Here is a 13,325-nt window from a genome sequence, read left to right on the forward strand (position 1 = left end):
AGGTGTTAGGTGGCTGTGGGAGGTTGGGGGGCAGAGATGGAGTCCAGAAAAGTTTCCCTGTCATTTTTTAGGTTGTGGACATGTTGGCACTACATTTGCCCCCTGAGAAGCTCTTTACCCCGCTGGTAAGTGTGCTTCATTCTTTTGGCGCCCCAGTGCCCCTACCCCCAGGAGTGCCTAGTCCCCCAAGGTGGAGGATATTTAGGCCCTTATGGGTGTGGAGGGCCTGTTGCCACAAGAATGGGCAGGCTTGTGCTGGGGTTTCAGGAGAACGTCCTGTGCTCCCCTAGATGCCCATGCTGGAAGAGGCCTTGCGGAGTGAGAACCCATACCAGCGCAAGGCTGGGCTCCTGGTACTGGCTGTGCTGTCTGATGGAGCTAGCGACCACATCAGGCAGAGGTGTTTATTTCCGTCTTACAGTGAGGGTAGACCATGGGAAGGAGGACCACGTGGCCCATGGTAGTCCTGGTCTATGCTTGTCATTCGTGCCTAATTATCAGTAATGTTTACCCTCTAATCTCAGAAGTATTCTGATTTGAAAAATAAATTGCTGTCCCAGCTATAGGGACCAGGGGGTGGTACCTACCATCCAATGATGGAAAAAGCCTTGGTTTCCCCAGGGGAAACAGGAGAACAGCTCAGCCTAGGTCTCTCAGAATATGTTCTCTTGTCCTGCCTGATCCAGACTGCTGCCTCCACTACTGCAGATTGTGTGCAAGGGCCTGGAGGACCCGTCGCAAGTTGTGCGTAATGCTGCGCTGTTTGCCCTGGGCCAGTTCTCAGAGAACCTACAGGTCAGCGGGGCTGCATGTGGGTAGCCACCCGTCCCGGGGACCAGCCTCATGTCTTCTGCTGTTGGCACTTGCCCTGCGGTTGAGCTGACTCAGGACTCGCTCTCTCCCACAGCCTCAAATCAGCAGCTATTCACGGGAGGTGATGCCACTGCTCCTTGCCTACCTGAAGTCGGTGTCTCCTGGGCATACACACCATCTAGCCAGGGCCTGCTATGCCCTTGAGAATTTCGTGGAGAACCTAGGTAGTGATGGCAGTTGGGGGTTCGAGGTAGGGGACAAAGCTATAGCTTTGGCTGAAGCAGGGCAGGATACGCCACTCTTAGAACTGCTGCCTGTGGTGGGGAAAGGGTGTAGCAGAGCTACAAGGAGTGTCAGCCTAGAACCAGTTGGACACCCGGAAGGGGAGACCTGGTTTGGTTGTGAGAGGGGCGGCCTTTCCCACAGGGCCGAAAGTACAGCCCTACCTCCCGGAGCTTATGGAATGTACGCTGCAGCCTCTGAGGAACCCCAGCAGCCCCCGGGCCAAGGAGCTGGCTGTGAGCGCCCTGGGGGCCATTGGTGAGGAGAAGGAGGCGGGAAAGAGGGTGCGGGGTTCACCCAGAAAGCCTGTAGCAGTTGGTCCCGGCACCCCCCACATCCCACACCTGATTCTGTCCTTCAGCCACGGCTGCCCAGGCCTCCCTGCTGCCCTACTTCCCCACCGTCATGGAGCACCTGCGGGACTTCCTGATGATAGGCCATGAGGACTTTCAGCCTTTGCGGATCCAGAGCCTGGGTAAGGAAGGGGCTCCCAGGCAGGGTTCCCGGTGCCAGGGAAGGGCTGGTGCTCACCTGGTGTTCACAGAGGTCTCCCCAGGGCAGCCCGGGTGTCTTCCTGCTCGTTGAAGAAGGCATTCCCATTGTATCTAAGAGTAGGTGGGATTTCTGAATTACCTCCAACTGCCATCTTTGGTGCCAGGCCTTGGCCCTGCATTCCTCTGACCAGCTCCACATCCCAGTGCTAACCAAGTCTTTGCCCCCACAGAGACACTGGGGGTGCTGGCACGAGCAGTGGGGGAGCCCATGAGGCCCCTGGCAGAGGAATGCTGCCAGCTGGGGCTGGGCCTATGTGACCAGGTAGACGACCCTGACTTGCGGCGCTGCACGTGAGTGAGCCCTCATTTGTCCCCACTCCAGACCTCAGTCCTCTGGTTCTGGACCATAGGTTTCCCCTGGCTCCCCCATCCTGTCTGGCTGTAGTAGGCAGGACTGTACAGCTTCCACCTGCCTCCACCAGGTACAGCCTGTTTGCAGCTTTATCGGGGCTGATGGGTGAGGACCTGGCACCCTACCTGCCACAAATCACCACACTCATGCTGTTGTCACTGCGTTCCACTGAGGGCATTGTGGTGAGCGGAATGGGAGGGCTAGGCGGTTGGGGAAGGCTGGCCGGAGGGTGAGATTTATCTCCTTAAACCAGCTGAGGCAAAATCCCTGCTGTGCCTCTTCTGTCCAGCCTCAGTACGACAGCAGCAGCTCCTTTCTTCTGTTTGATGATGAGAGTGATGGAGAGGAAGAGGAGGAACTCATGGATGAGGACGAGGAAGAGGAGGATGACTCAGAGATCTCAGGGTGCGGAGGGGTGCCATTGTAGGAATGGTTAGAGGAATCCTAGCTTTGGACAAGGGGCCAGTGCCAGACCTGCTCCTGCTGGTGCCTGATCACTGCTAACTCCCCACCTTACTCTAGGTACAGTGTGGAAAATGCCTTTTTTGATGAGAAGGAAGACACCTGTGCTGCCCTGGGGGAGATCTCTGTGAACACCAGGTGAGTATCGGCCCTTCCCTGGCACTGGGTACCCTGCCTGGGAGCCTCTTCCCCATGGCCATGTGTCTGTTCACAGTGTGGCCTTCCTTCCCTACATGGAGAGTGTCTTGGAAGAAGTATTCAAACTTCTGGAGGTGAGTGGACAGTGGGTGAAGTGGGTGGGGACTGAGAGTTAGGGGCCCTGTGTTCCCCCTGCACAGAGCAGGCACATTCCACTCCTCATCCTGCAGTGCCCTCACCTGAATGTTCGAAAGGCAGCCCATGAGGCTCTGGGACAGTTCTGCTGTGCGGTGCACAAGACCTCTCAAAGCTGCTTCCCAGAACCCAATACTGCTGGTGAGAAGGGTGCCGGGGCCAGGCTGGGGCCTGTGGAACCAGAGGTTGGGGGTAGAGGGGCAGGGCCTGACCAGGACTTCAGCCAATCATATCCTCAGCTCTGCAGGTCATCCTGGCCCAGGTGGTACCGTCCTACATGCAGGCAGTATACAGGGAGCGGGAGCGCCAAGTGGTGATGGCTGTGCTGGAGGCCCTGACTGGGGTGCTGCGCAGCTGTGGGAGCCTCACATTGCAGCCCCCCGGGCGCCTTGCTGAGCTCTGCAACATGCTCAAGGCTGTGCTGCAGAGGAAGGTGAGCAAGGCAGGGAGGGCTGCAGGATGAAGAGGTGGCCCAGCCCCAGGTGGGGATGGTCAGAGACTGCAAGTCCAGCTCCCCATGCCCTCACCCAATGGAGAGGGGAAGGGGCAAGAAAGCTCAGGCTGAGCTGAGCTACCTCGTCCTACAGACAGCCTGTCAGGACACTGAGGAGGAGGAGGAGGACGAGGACCAGGTGAGAGCTATGGATGCAAACTGTGAGACCAGGTAATTTGTCTGGTAGTCTCCACAGGGCAGGGTGGACAGTGCACTTGGACTTGGCCTAGGGGAGCCAGGGCTACTAAAAGATTGGTAATGGTTCTGAATGATACAACCCTGCTCCCACTCAGGCAGTGGGGGTTCAAGGAAGGCTTCCTGGAGTGGGGGATTCAGGGTGGGCTTGGATTGATAGGTGAGAGTAGGAGGGCCAAGAAAAAAAACTGGGCTACAAACAAGCCCAGCCTGGGAGGGGCCAGTCCTTTCACAGGGACCACCTTCAGCAGTGGAGGAGCATGGTGGGAGGTGCCAGTCTCAGAGCTGGCCCTGGTGCTCTGGCCCCACAGGCTGAATACGATGCCATGTTGCTAGAGTACGCTGGTGAAGCCATTCCTGCCCTGGCAGCTGCAGCAGGGGGAGACACTTTTGCCCCCTTCTTCGCTGGGTTCTTGCCATTATTACTCTGCAAGACAGTGAGTGCTCAAACCCCATTCTGCCCAACGCCCCCATTCTGTCTCAGTCCCAGGCTGATTTGCACTCCTCCCATCAGAAACAGGGCTGCACAGTGGCAGAGAAGTCCTTTGCAGTGGGGACGCTGGCGGAGTCCATTCAGGGCCTGGGTGCTGCCTCAGCCCAGTTTGTGTCCCGCCTGCTCCCCGTGCTGCTGAACGCCACCCGGGAGACAGACCCCGAAGTGCGGAGCAATGCCATCTTTGGACTGGGCGTGTTGGCTGAGCATGGGGGCCGTCCTGCCCAGGAGTATCCTCAGCTTCCAAAAGTGGCTGGGGTGGGATTGGGGGAGTGTCCCTGGGCTTGGGGATGAGAGTGCCTTTTCCTTGACCTCGGATCAGATACTTCTCCAAGCTGGTGGGGCTCCTGTTGCCCCTTCTGGCAAGGGAGCGCCATAATCGTGTCCATGATAACATTTGTGGGGCACTGGCCCGCCTACTGATGGCCAGTCCCACAAGGAAACCAGAGCCCCAGGTGAGGGGTAGGGGCATTGGGCAGTGGTAGGAAGCTGAGGAGGGGCAGGGCAAGAGACCAGAGCCATCTGTCTGTCCAGGTGCTGGCTGCTCTGCTGCACGCCCTGCCACTGAAGGAGGACTTGGAGGAGTGGGCCACCATAGGACACCTCTTCAGCTTCCTGCACCAGAGCAGCCCTGAGCAGGTAACCCCAGTGCTGGAGCGTCAGGGGTCTTAATGCTCCCTTCTCAGTGACAGGCAGAGTTGGCCTCAGCTGTAGGTGATGCAGAGTGGTGGTTTAAGCTGCCCTTTGACACTCCATTTTCTGCTTTCTCGTTGATCTGCAAGGATTGATAGCCAGGCCTGTCATGGAGAGGAAGTGCTTCCTCTCTCCACATAGCATTTTTCCTCACGGAGCCTCCATCCTCTGGTCTGATCCAGAAGTCACAACTTGACTAGGCTGGTTTCCTAGAACAGGGCTCTTTCAGGCTGTGCTTCATGGAGCTTGGGTACTAGTCTGGGCCACTCACCATCCAGTCCAGTTCTGTTGAGTTTTGCCTGCACCAAGTAGCTAGGTTTGGACTGATGTCCTAGTGTTCCTGTGTCTTTCCCCTTTAGAAATTGTGTTGGTAGAGCTCCTGGGTGTTTGGGCTTTTGATCTTGAGGCCATGATTTCAATCATCTTTAATCACAATTCCCTAATCCTCCCTACTCCCCATCCCTGAAATTATCATCATAGTGTTTCATGGGTCCTTCTCATGTTTTACAATTATCTTGGATTCTTGTGAATTAGTGTCGGGCTCCAGCAGCCCTGGTGGGAGAAAGACTGTCTCTCCTTGGCCCCTAACACCCACCCCAGTCCTGGGGCTCAGGGTGCTGCTGCCCAAGTTGGCCCTTCTTTTTCCACAGGTTGTAGATGTGGCTCCTGAGCTCCTGCGCATCGGCAGCCTTATCCAGGCTGACGACAAGATCCCACCAGGTGAGGGTGGCCTTCATGGGCAGGACAGGGGGAGGCAAGGAGCAGCAAGGCTCAGAGGGTCTGGGGCATCTAGGGGTTGGGGGCCAGTCCTCCCTGGATCTCTCTCTCCACCCCACCCAGACACCAAGGCCGCACTGCTGCTGCTCCTGACATTCTTGGCCGAACAGCACACCGACAGCTTCCATACGGCACTGGGTTCACTGCCTGGGGACAAGGCTCAGGAGCTCCGGGCCATATTGGGCCTCATCTAGACTGTGGGCTGCAGCTGGGCCAGAGAGAAGAGCCTGCCTGGGCCCCAAGACTACCTCTCAGCCCAGTTTCACCTCATGCCTTACCAGATCCGGGGGCCCCAGCCCTGCTTACTGTATGCCTTATGGAGCTGTTCCTGGGGCTGGATCTGCTATGCTGTGGGACAATACAAATTGACCTGCGACAACATATTGTAATAAAGGCAGTTCATTTTCTGCTTAAACAGTAGCTCTGCTCTGAGAGCAGGAAGAACAAAGGTGACTTCCAGAAAGGAGACAGGCAGAGTCTAGTAGTAAGTAAGGCAAGACAGGGTTTAACGTAGCTGGTTTCTTGGCAGCTTCTAAACTGGTTCTAACCACACTGGAATCGGGGCCCCGGCTGGATCAGGAGGCGCCCGTATGGCTTCTCTTGTTCCATGCGAAAGATCTGCTGGGCTGCGAGCACTGTCAAGGCAGAAAGAGGGAGCTGGTCAGGGGGAGTCCCTACAGTGGCCTCTAGCCAATGTGTCTCCCACACACACATGCCCACACTCACCCAGGAGCAGGTAGAAGACCCGGGCAGCCATCCTGCGAGGGCTAAGAGGTGACACTAGGCTGCTGAAATCTGGCTTCCTGTTGGCCTGCAGCTCCTGTGCCACTGCCCTGTAGGGATCAAGAACTGTTAGCTAAGGCCCCCACCAGGCCCACCCAGTCGAGGCAAGCCCTCCCTGGTACCTACCTGTACACAGCCTCAAGTGAGAGCAGCTCTGCCTCCGGAGGCAGCTCCAAAGGCATCTCCATGGGCACCTCAGGGAGTTCGGGCACCACAGGCAATACAGGGGGCTCTGGCTGCTCCGCCTCAGCCCAGGCCCTAGGAGAACACGGGGAGTCAAGTGGAGCAGGGAAGTAGCAGCTGTGATTGATGGTGGCAAGGGGCATGCCCATCCCAGCACTATCCCATGTGGCCAGGGCTGTGCCTGCGCTCACCAGGCCTAGCTGCTTACCACCGCTCCTCCGGGGGGATGAGGCTGATGTGAGACTTCTCCTCCTCAGCTGCTTCTATGGAGAGCTCTGTTGGGGGAGGGAAGGTCCTGATTCAGTCTGCCCGGATCTGAGCAGCTGGGGCCCTGGGGCCACCTGATTGAACTGGATGTCAGAGCTGTGCAGTGACTTGTTACAAGCACCCAGGAGGGAGAACTGAAACCCAACCTATGCTTTCTGTGTTAAATACTCCCTCTGACAAAAACTGTCAGCAGTTGGGATACCAGTTTCCTGGAACAGTGGTTAGGGTGGTGGTCTTCACCGCCCCTTCAGGTGCTTACCTGAAGACAGCATAAGGGGCCCACTGGGCTCTTGGGCCTCCCTCAGGACCTGGGGGCAAAAGAAAGAATTAAGACCCCAAGCATCACAGAAGCACTTGGGGCAGAAGTGAAACAGTCCCCACCCTGAAACGGCCTTGGCTCTGGGACAGGCCACCGAGCCTGATGCCATTGGCTCACTTGGGCAGAAGGCAGACTGCTGGAGCTTAAGCAAAGCAGGTCCTTCAGGAAGGAGTGAGGGCGCAGTTACCTCGATATCACTCAGGGTTTCCGTTTTTCTCCTTTCCTCCTCAGCTGCTGCCTCCCTCTCAGCAGCCTCCTCTTCAGGCTCCAGGGGCATTCGTCTGAGTGCTTTTGGGGGTGGCTGGGCACAGCGGGTCCAGAAAGCCAGCAGTTCTGGGGGTAGCCAGCCAGCTGGGTGGGGACAAGGTGGCAGCAGGGACAGGGTTTGAGGCATGAGGAACACCAAGAATGAGGATCCCACATGCCAACTCCCATCACTCTTACAGTAAGTTGGGGTTTGAAACAGCTCTGTGGGGCTTCTGATGATCCTCTCAGGGGGCTGCACCATCGGCTGCGTGATAGGGAAGGTCAGAGCCCAGTTAAGAGTGAGTCACTCCACACTGCCCCTCTCTACTTCTGCAATGCCTTGTGCCAGTGCTTCTGGCCTTCCAACTTCCAGGCTCATGCTGTGCTCATTGCTAAAAGTCGGATTTTTAACTGGTGCCGACAGATATGCTGGGCAGACTCACTAAAGGAGTATGGGAGTTATGTGCAGACCCCAATGCATGCACTTAAGGGGATGTTCCCAATGCCTCCCCCAGGAGTTTACAAGGCCCAGCATGTACCTACCCCAGGCCCTCCCTGTCTCCATCCCCTGCAAAGTCTGGGCTGCACTCACACACTCCCAGCAATGGGCTCTGGTTTGCAGTTGTTTCTGGAAATTCTCCCTGGAGATCTGAGTCTCCTTGTCCCAGAACAATAACTGGCGGCGGCGACTGCGGCGACGGCGAGCAGGTGGGGAGGCTGGGGGCCTCCTCTGCAGAGGGGGAGGGAGGAGGGGGCAAAGCTACCAATTACTCCTTTTTCTGACGTCCTGGTGGGACTGCAAACAGGCCCCCGAGGTACCCTAGGAAAGGGCTTGGGTGGGCACTCCAGGAGCATGGGCAGCTCCTACCCTTCAGCTGGTTAAATTGTGGTATAGGCAGCGCCACCTTTTACTAATTTGCACAAAGGCTTTTTAAAAAAATGTTTATTGATTTCAGAGAGGGAGAGGGAGAGATAGATACATGAATGATGAGAGAGAATCATTGATAGGCTGCCTCCTACATACCCCCTACTGAGGATCAAGCCTGCAACCAGGGCATGTGCCCTTGACTAGAATTGAACCCGAGACCCTTCAGTCCCCAGGCTGACACACTATCCACTGAGCCAAACCAGCTAGGGATGTACAAAGGCTTTTGTAGGCTAGCAGTAGCCTGGGGCTTGGGGAAGCCGATTATGGGTGAGCGGCTCTGGGTGAGGAGAGTGAAGAGAAGAAGGCTTAGAAGGGCTAGTACTCACCTCTGGGCTGAGTGGGGCTGGGAGATGCAGCTCCTGCGGGGGTGGGGGCGTCACCTCTGCAACAATATGCTAGGTCCTGGCTCTGCCCCATACCCTCTGCCCTCACAGCCACCCAGGCAAGACGCTAGAGGGCCCTGCCTTTAGCAAGAGGGAATACAGGGCCCCTGTCTGCAACAGCTGTGCAGGTGCCCCCAGGAAGGATCCAGGCATGATGGCTACTCACCAGCAAGCAGGGCCTCCGGCTCCCAGACTGCTGGCTTCACCTCCTCTGGGGCCAGGACCTGGCCTGGAAGTGGCTCTGCTGCCTCTTCCACCCTGACGGAAAATGGCAAGAGCGATGAGAACACTCCCCCAGCACTGAACCCCTACTAGGCCCAGGGGTTCCTGTCCTTACTGTGGAAGAGCTAGAGGTGAGAGAGGGGGAACTATAGTTTCCACTTCTGGGGCTCGAGGTTCCTCCTTGGACACTGCAGAGAGAGAGGATCAGGGCTCAGAGCACAGAAGGGATGAGATAGGAGCACTGCCCAAGCCCAGACTGCCCATGCCCAGGGCTTGACTGTCCAGCACCAGGCACGTCCCACACTGCTGGACAGGCCTGCCTTGTTCCTCCAGCAAGATAGCTTCATCTTCCTCAGCAATGAGCAGGTCCAAGTCTCGACGGCTAACCTCTGGGAGGTCTCGTTCACCCTGTTGTGAGAGGAAGAACACGGAGAGGGTACTCAATTCCATTTCTGAAAAAAGAAAGTGGATCCAAGAGAGCGAGTCTGAGAAGCATGCCACAGGACAGGATCGAGGTAGCCCAATGGGCACTCAAGTGCCAGGGGCAGGGAGAGGGGAAATGGAGACAGAGAAGGCAGGACTCTGGGCAGAGAGAAGTAGATGCAAGGAGGGCTGGGCTGAGAAGAAGGACTCAGGCTCTGTATGCCTGGGGACAACTCACATCGATCTGCAGCATGCGTATGGGCTCTGCTTCCTGGAGGGTGATGGCCTCCGGAGACAGCACAGTGACCGGGGTCCTGTCTGAAGGGGCAGGGAAGTCACACCAGCCTCTCTGCTTCTTTCCAAGTTCCCATACCCATGTGAGGCAAAAGCATGGACTCGGGAGTCAAGTCAACCTGAGTTCCAGTCAGGCCCAGGCTAGTCACCGGCCATTTGACCTTGGATACGTTACTTAACCACCATGGGCTTCACTTTTCTCATCTGTAAAATGGGGATAATAATTCTGATCTCGCCCTGGCCTGTTTGGCTCAGTGGATAGAGCGTTGGTCTGCGGGCTAAAGGGTCCCAGGTTCAATTCTGGCCAAGGGCACATGCCCAGGTTGCAGGCTCGATCCCCCCAAGTAGGGAACGTGTGGGAGGCAGCCAATTGGTGATTCTCTCTCATCATCAATGTTTCTATATCTCTCTCCCTTCCTCTCTGAAATCAATTAAAAATGTATATTTAAAGTAAAAAAAAAAAATTCTGATCTCATAGAACTGGCTCTTTTAAAAAAAAATGTATTTATTGATTTCAGGGTGGAAGAAGCAGCAGAGCTACTTCCAGGCCAGGTCCTGGCCCCAGAGAGACACATCAATGATGAGAGAGAATCATCAATCCGCTACCTCCTGCACACCCCGCACTGGTGATCGAGCCTGCAACCCAGGCATGTGCCCTGACTGGGAATTGAACCATGACCTCCTGGTTCATAGGTCAATGCTCAACCATGAGCCACACTGGCTGGGCTTTTAAAAAAAAAATGTATTTTCAATCCTCACCCTAGGATACTTTTATTTTATTTTTATAGAGAGAGTGGGGGGGGTGGGGGAGAGGAAGGCAAAGAGAGAGACAGAGAAACATCGATCAGCTTCCTCCTGTAAGTGTCCCAACCAGGGATAGAATCCACAACCTTTTGATGTATAGAACCATGCTCTAACCAACTGAGCCATCCGGCCAGGGCCAGGGCCAGGGCCTGGCTTTGAAGAGAAGCTCAAAGAGGGTTATTTTTCTTTTTTTAAAATATTTTTATTGATTTCAGAGAGGAAGGGAGAGGGAGAGAGAGATAGAAACATCAATGATGAGAGAGAATCATTGATGGGCTGCCTCCTGCATGCCCCACACTGGGGATCGAGACTGCAACCCAGGCACGTGCCCTTGGCCAGAATTGAACCTGGGACCCTTCAGTCTGCTCTACTCACTGAGCCAAACCGGCCAGGGCTCAAAGATGGTTATTTCTTAAGCTGTTAGAGCTGCTATGCCTCTCACCAGAAAGAAGTCCTTCTCTGCTCACCTGGCTTCCCAGGCTCTATGGGGACTTCGGGAGGGGTCTCCTCAGGGACTCTCTCAGGGGTCACAGCCTCCAAAAGGTGTCGGATCTTTGGAGAGGATCGGAGACAAATATAGGGCTCAGCTTCAACCCCGTTTTCCCACTTTCACAATCTCATTCACACATGGACAGTCATACCTTTTAATGCCGAATTCTTGTATTGGCACGCAGTGAACCCACTCGCCATCTGGTCTCCTTTCCTCCCTTCCCGCCCACATGATCCCCGTCCCCCCCACCAGTTACTTAGCCTTTGTCAATTAATCTGTGCTAGAAGCACTGCACCCTTATATCAAGTTGTGGGGGACAGAAGGGGAAAAAAGTGTTCTTGATCTTAAGGGGCAATGGTCCAGAGGGGAGACAAGTTTGTATATGACCCTAGCAAGGGCCAACACAAAGGATAAAACAAGGCCGAGTTCCAGAACAACATTTGGTTCTGGCTGGGAGTGGGATAGAAGCTTCATGGAAAAGGGTAGCACCCGAGTGAGGTCTATAAGAATATGTAGGATTTCACTAGTAGAGAACAGGGTAACCATTATGGACTTAAGCAAGGAACTGAATATGGCATCTTTGGGACCAGGGGCCAGACTGGTGTGTTGGGAGACAAAAATGCCCAGAGAATGTGCTGAGATGTCTGGGGATGGCTAGCTCTGGATCAGGGCACAGAGCCCTAAATGCCAGTATTCTGTTTGCAGTGGGGAATCACTGAAGATGTCTTTAAAGGAAGATTGTCTAAGTTGTGGGGGGTGTTAGGAATAAATGGAGGACACGGGTAGGGAAACCTAGTGCTGAGGAACAATGAAGGCCTGGATTAGGGCCTCGGCAGTGGGGACAGTGTGGAGATGAGTGAGGATAAGAGCTGCCTCTAGGTTGGTCTAGCGTAAGTGGAGCAGGCTTGTCTGGATTGGTCCACCATGACAGGCCCCCGCACTGATTCCTGTGGGGCAGAGCTGTGGCAGCTCCCTTCCCCATAACCCCAGTGTCAGACTGGTCCAGGAACAGCACTCCCCTTCTGTACTGTCAACTCATCATTCTGAGGGTGTCCTGGGAGAATGGGCCCCACCTGAGGTATATCGAAGGGGCTAGGAAGCCTGGGATCCACAGACATCATCCCAAAAAAGGGGTCTGGAGCATCTTCCAGGGTTTCCATCATGGCCAGGCAGTTAGGAAGCAGCAGGCTGGGTCTGAGAGAGAATGTGGCTGTCAAGGACTGAGGCTGAGATGGGCGAAGGCCAGCAGTGAGGTTCCCCACCAAAGGCTGGGTGGTCTCAGTCCCAGGGGACACTCACAGTTCAGTCTCCACCATATCTATTCGGATCTGCAACTGGGCACGGTGCAGGCGCTCCAGGATGTGCTGGATGTCCTCTGTGGGCAGGGAGGGCAAGGTAGGGAGCCAGCCTAGAGGGCCACTCAGCTCTGCCCCACTTTCGTGCAGCCTTCCCAGCCTTACCTACGAGGTACTGGCATTGCTGTGAGTAGACCCGGATCACCCCAATCTGGAGCTGGGCTGAGAGATAGAGGGAGAAGCGGGGCCGCGGCAGGCCGGGCTGCGAGGGTTGCACTTGTACCAGCACATAACTGAGGATTTCCTCGCTGGGGAAACAACGTGCGCTGGTCACCGCTGTGCCTGCCCTAAGAACCGGCCCCACCACCTTGCCCACCCCTAACCGACACCAGTACCAGGTCACCCCTCCCTTCTCTGGGCCTTACCAGGTCTTCACCACATTCACCTTCAGGTATTCACGCTTTACCAACCGGCTGCCACGCGTTGCTGCCAACCTGGACAGAGTGGGAGTGGGGACGGAGGGGGCTGTCAGGTGGGGATCCCAGGGCGCCCCTCTCAGCTGCCTCCCCCGCCCCCCACCGGCCTAGCCGCCTTTACCAGATAGTGGAGAAGCAGCCCGTGTGGCGCTGAAGCACATTGGGATAGTAGAACATCGTGCCTCCGGGGTCTCACCCTCTCGTCCTCACCGCTCCTCCGTTTGGCTCTCGATCCGGATTCTTTAGGGCACAGTATTTCCCAGCACCGTCAGAGAGAAATAAGGATTTGGACAGGTGGGGCAGCAGATGGACCCCGAATGCCAAGTAAAGGACCCGATAAGCACGTGATGGATAAACGATTAAGGGCACAGGTACAGGGAAACGCAGACGAGGTACACAGGGATGCTCCCTTCGTCGGTCCTGCAGGGTTCGCACGCCACACGGGCCTCGAACTTACTGGAGCAGGTCGGGGATGCAGAGCTCCTGGGAAACGGCTGCCCGCGGCAGAGACGCCGGGCTCTGGGGCCTTTGCTCTCAGCTCGGGCAGCGACAGTCTCAACCGGGTCGCCCTCCCGCCGGCCTCGGAAAAAAAAGCCCACTTCGGCACCCGCAGAGGGTGGTCCCAGAGCAGCCAATGGGCCAATGGGAACAGGGGTCGGCGCGGCTGAGCTCCTTCCAGGCGCCAAGCTGCCTGCTGGGGTCCAGGCGACAGCCCTCCCCCCAGGCAGAAACGAACCAATTGGCAGAACCTGCGAGCTGCCCGAC

The 13,325-nt window shown here is 56.2% G+C and overlaps 2 protein-coding genes across 4 annotated transcripts in view; one reads left to right on the top strand and one right to left on the bottom strand.

Moving 5' to 3' along the window:
* The window catches only part of IPO4 (importin 4), an 8,620-nt gene extending 2,758 nt beyond the window's left edge, over nucleotides 1-5,862 (top strand). Inside the window, exons 10-29 of the mRNA XM_014534288.1 lie at nucleotides 72-125; nucleotides 291-400; nucleotides 687-795; nucleotides 908-1,037; nucleotides 1,240-1,353; nucleotides 1,457-1,570; nucleotides 1,820-1,940; nucleotides 2,072-2,183; nucleotides 2,291-2,406; nucleotides 2,524-2,601; nucleotides 2,678-2,735; nucleotides 2,832-2,937; nucleotides 3,036-3,229; nucleotides 3,384-3,428; nucleotides 3,796-3,921; nucleotides 3,999-4,207; nucleotides 4,300-4,432; nucleotides 4,512-4,616; nucleotides 5,321-5,390; nucleotides 5,511-5,862. Of these exons, the coding sequence (XP_014389774.1) occupies nucleotides 72-125; nucleotides 291-400; nucleotides 687-795; nucleotides 908-1,037; nucleotides 1,240-1,353; nucleotides 1,457-1,570; nucleotides 1,820-1,940; nucleotides 2,072-2,183; nucleotides 2,291-2,406; nucleotides 2,524-2,601; nucleotides 2,678-2,735; nucleotides 2,832-2,937; nucleotides 3,036-3,229; nucleotides 3,384-3,428; nucleotides 3,796-3,921; nucleotides 3,999-4,207; nucleotides 4,300-4,432; nucleotides 4,512-4,616; nucleotides 5,321-5,390; nucleotides 5,511-5,641 (2,235 nt within the window). The 3' untranslated portion in view covers nucleotides 5,642-5,862. The remainder of the gene's footprint in view (nucleotides 1-71; nucleotides 126-290; nucleotides 401-686; nucleotides 796-907; nucleotides 1,038-1,239; nucleotides 1,354-1,456; nucleotides 1,571-1,819; nucleotides 1,941-2,071; nucleotides 2,184-2,290; nucleotides 2,407-2,523; nucleotides 2,602-2,677; nucleotides 2,736-2,831; nucleotides 2,938-3,035; nucleotides 3,230-3,383; nucleotides 3,429-3,795; nucleotides 3,922-3,998; nucleotides 4,208-4,299; nucleotides 4,433-4,511; nucleotides 4,617-5,320; nucleotides 5,391-5,510) is intronic.
* REC8 (REC8 meiotic recombination protein) lies at nucleotides 5,831-13,131 on the bottom strand. 3 transcript variants are annotated; one of them, XM_014534272.1, is made up of 19 exons: nucleotides 13,018-13,131; nucleotides 12,682-12,800; nucleotides 12,510-12,578; nucleotides 12,250-12,392; nucleotides 12,089-12,164; nucleotides 11,863-11,983; nucleotides 10,767-10,851; nucleotides 9,440-9,519; nucleotides 9,099-9,186; nucleotides 8,894-8,966; nucleotides 8,723-8,814; nucleotides 8,500-8,555; nucleotides 7,838-7,975; nucleotides 7,187-7,510; nucleotides 6,940-6,988; nucleotides 6,622-6,688; nucleotides 6,357-6,488; nucleotides 6,174-6,280; nucleotides 5,831-6,082 (listed from the first exon to the last, which is right to left on the bottom strand). In XM_014534272.1, the coding sequence occupies exons 2-19, from the start codon at nucleotides 12,735-12,737 to the stop codon at nucleotides 5,991-5,993; spliced, it is 1,848 nt and encodes a 615-aa protein (XP_014389758.1). In that variant the 5' UTR covers nucleotides 12,738-12,800; nucleotides 13,018-13,131; the 3' UTR covers nucleotides 5,831-5,990. The 3 variants fall into 3 exon arrangements, with proteins under 3 accessions (XP_014389758.1, XP_014389759.1, XP_014389757.1); XM_014534273.1 differs by lacking the exon at nucleotides 13,018-13,131 and having other exon boundaries at nucleotides 7,187-7,350; nucleotides 7,444-7,510; nucleotides 12,682-12,867; XM_014534271.1 differs by lacking the exon at nucleotides 13,018-13,131 and having other exon boundaries at nucleotides 12,682-12,867.
* Between the last annotated feature and the right edge of the window lie 194 nt (nucleotides 13,132-13,325).

This window comes from Myotis brandtii, unplaced genomic scaffold (genome assembly GCF_000412655.1).
Source record: "Myotis brandtii unplaced genomic scaffold, ASM41265v1 scaffold1279, whole genome shotgun sequence".
In the NCBI taxonomy this organism is placed as follows: Eukaryota; Metazoa; Chordata; class Mammalia; order Chiroptera; family Vespertilionidae; genus Myotis; species Myotis brandtii.

Excerpts from the sequence above, each read along its gene's own strand:
- REC8 (XM_014534272.1), bottom strand. The coding sequence starts at position 12,737 with ATGTTCTACTATCCCAATGTGCTTCAGCGCCACACGGGCTGCTTCTCC. Across the intron at positions 9,520-10,766 it reads CATAGAGCCTGGGAAGCCAG|ACAGGACCCCGGTCACTGTG; the intron begins GTGAGCAGAGAA and ends CTGCCCCTTCAG. Across the intron at positions 8,967-9,098 it reads TATCTTGCTGGAGGAACAAG|TGTCCAAGGAGGAACCTCGA; the intron begins GCAGGCCTGTCC and ends CTCTCTCTGCAG.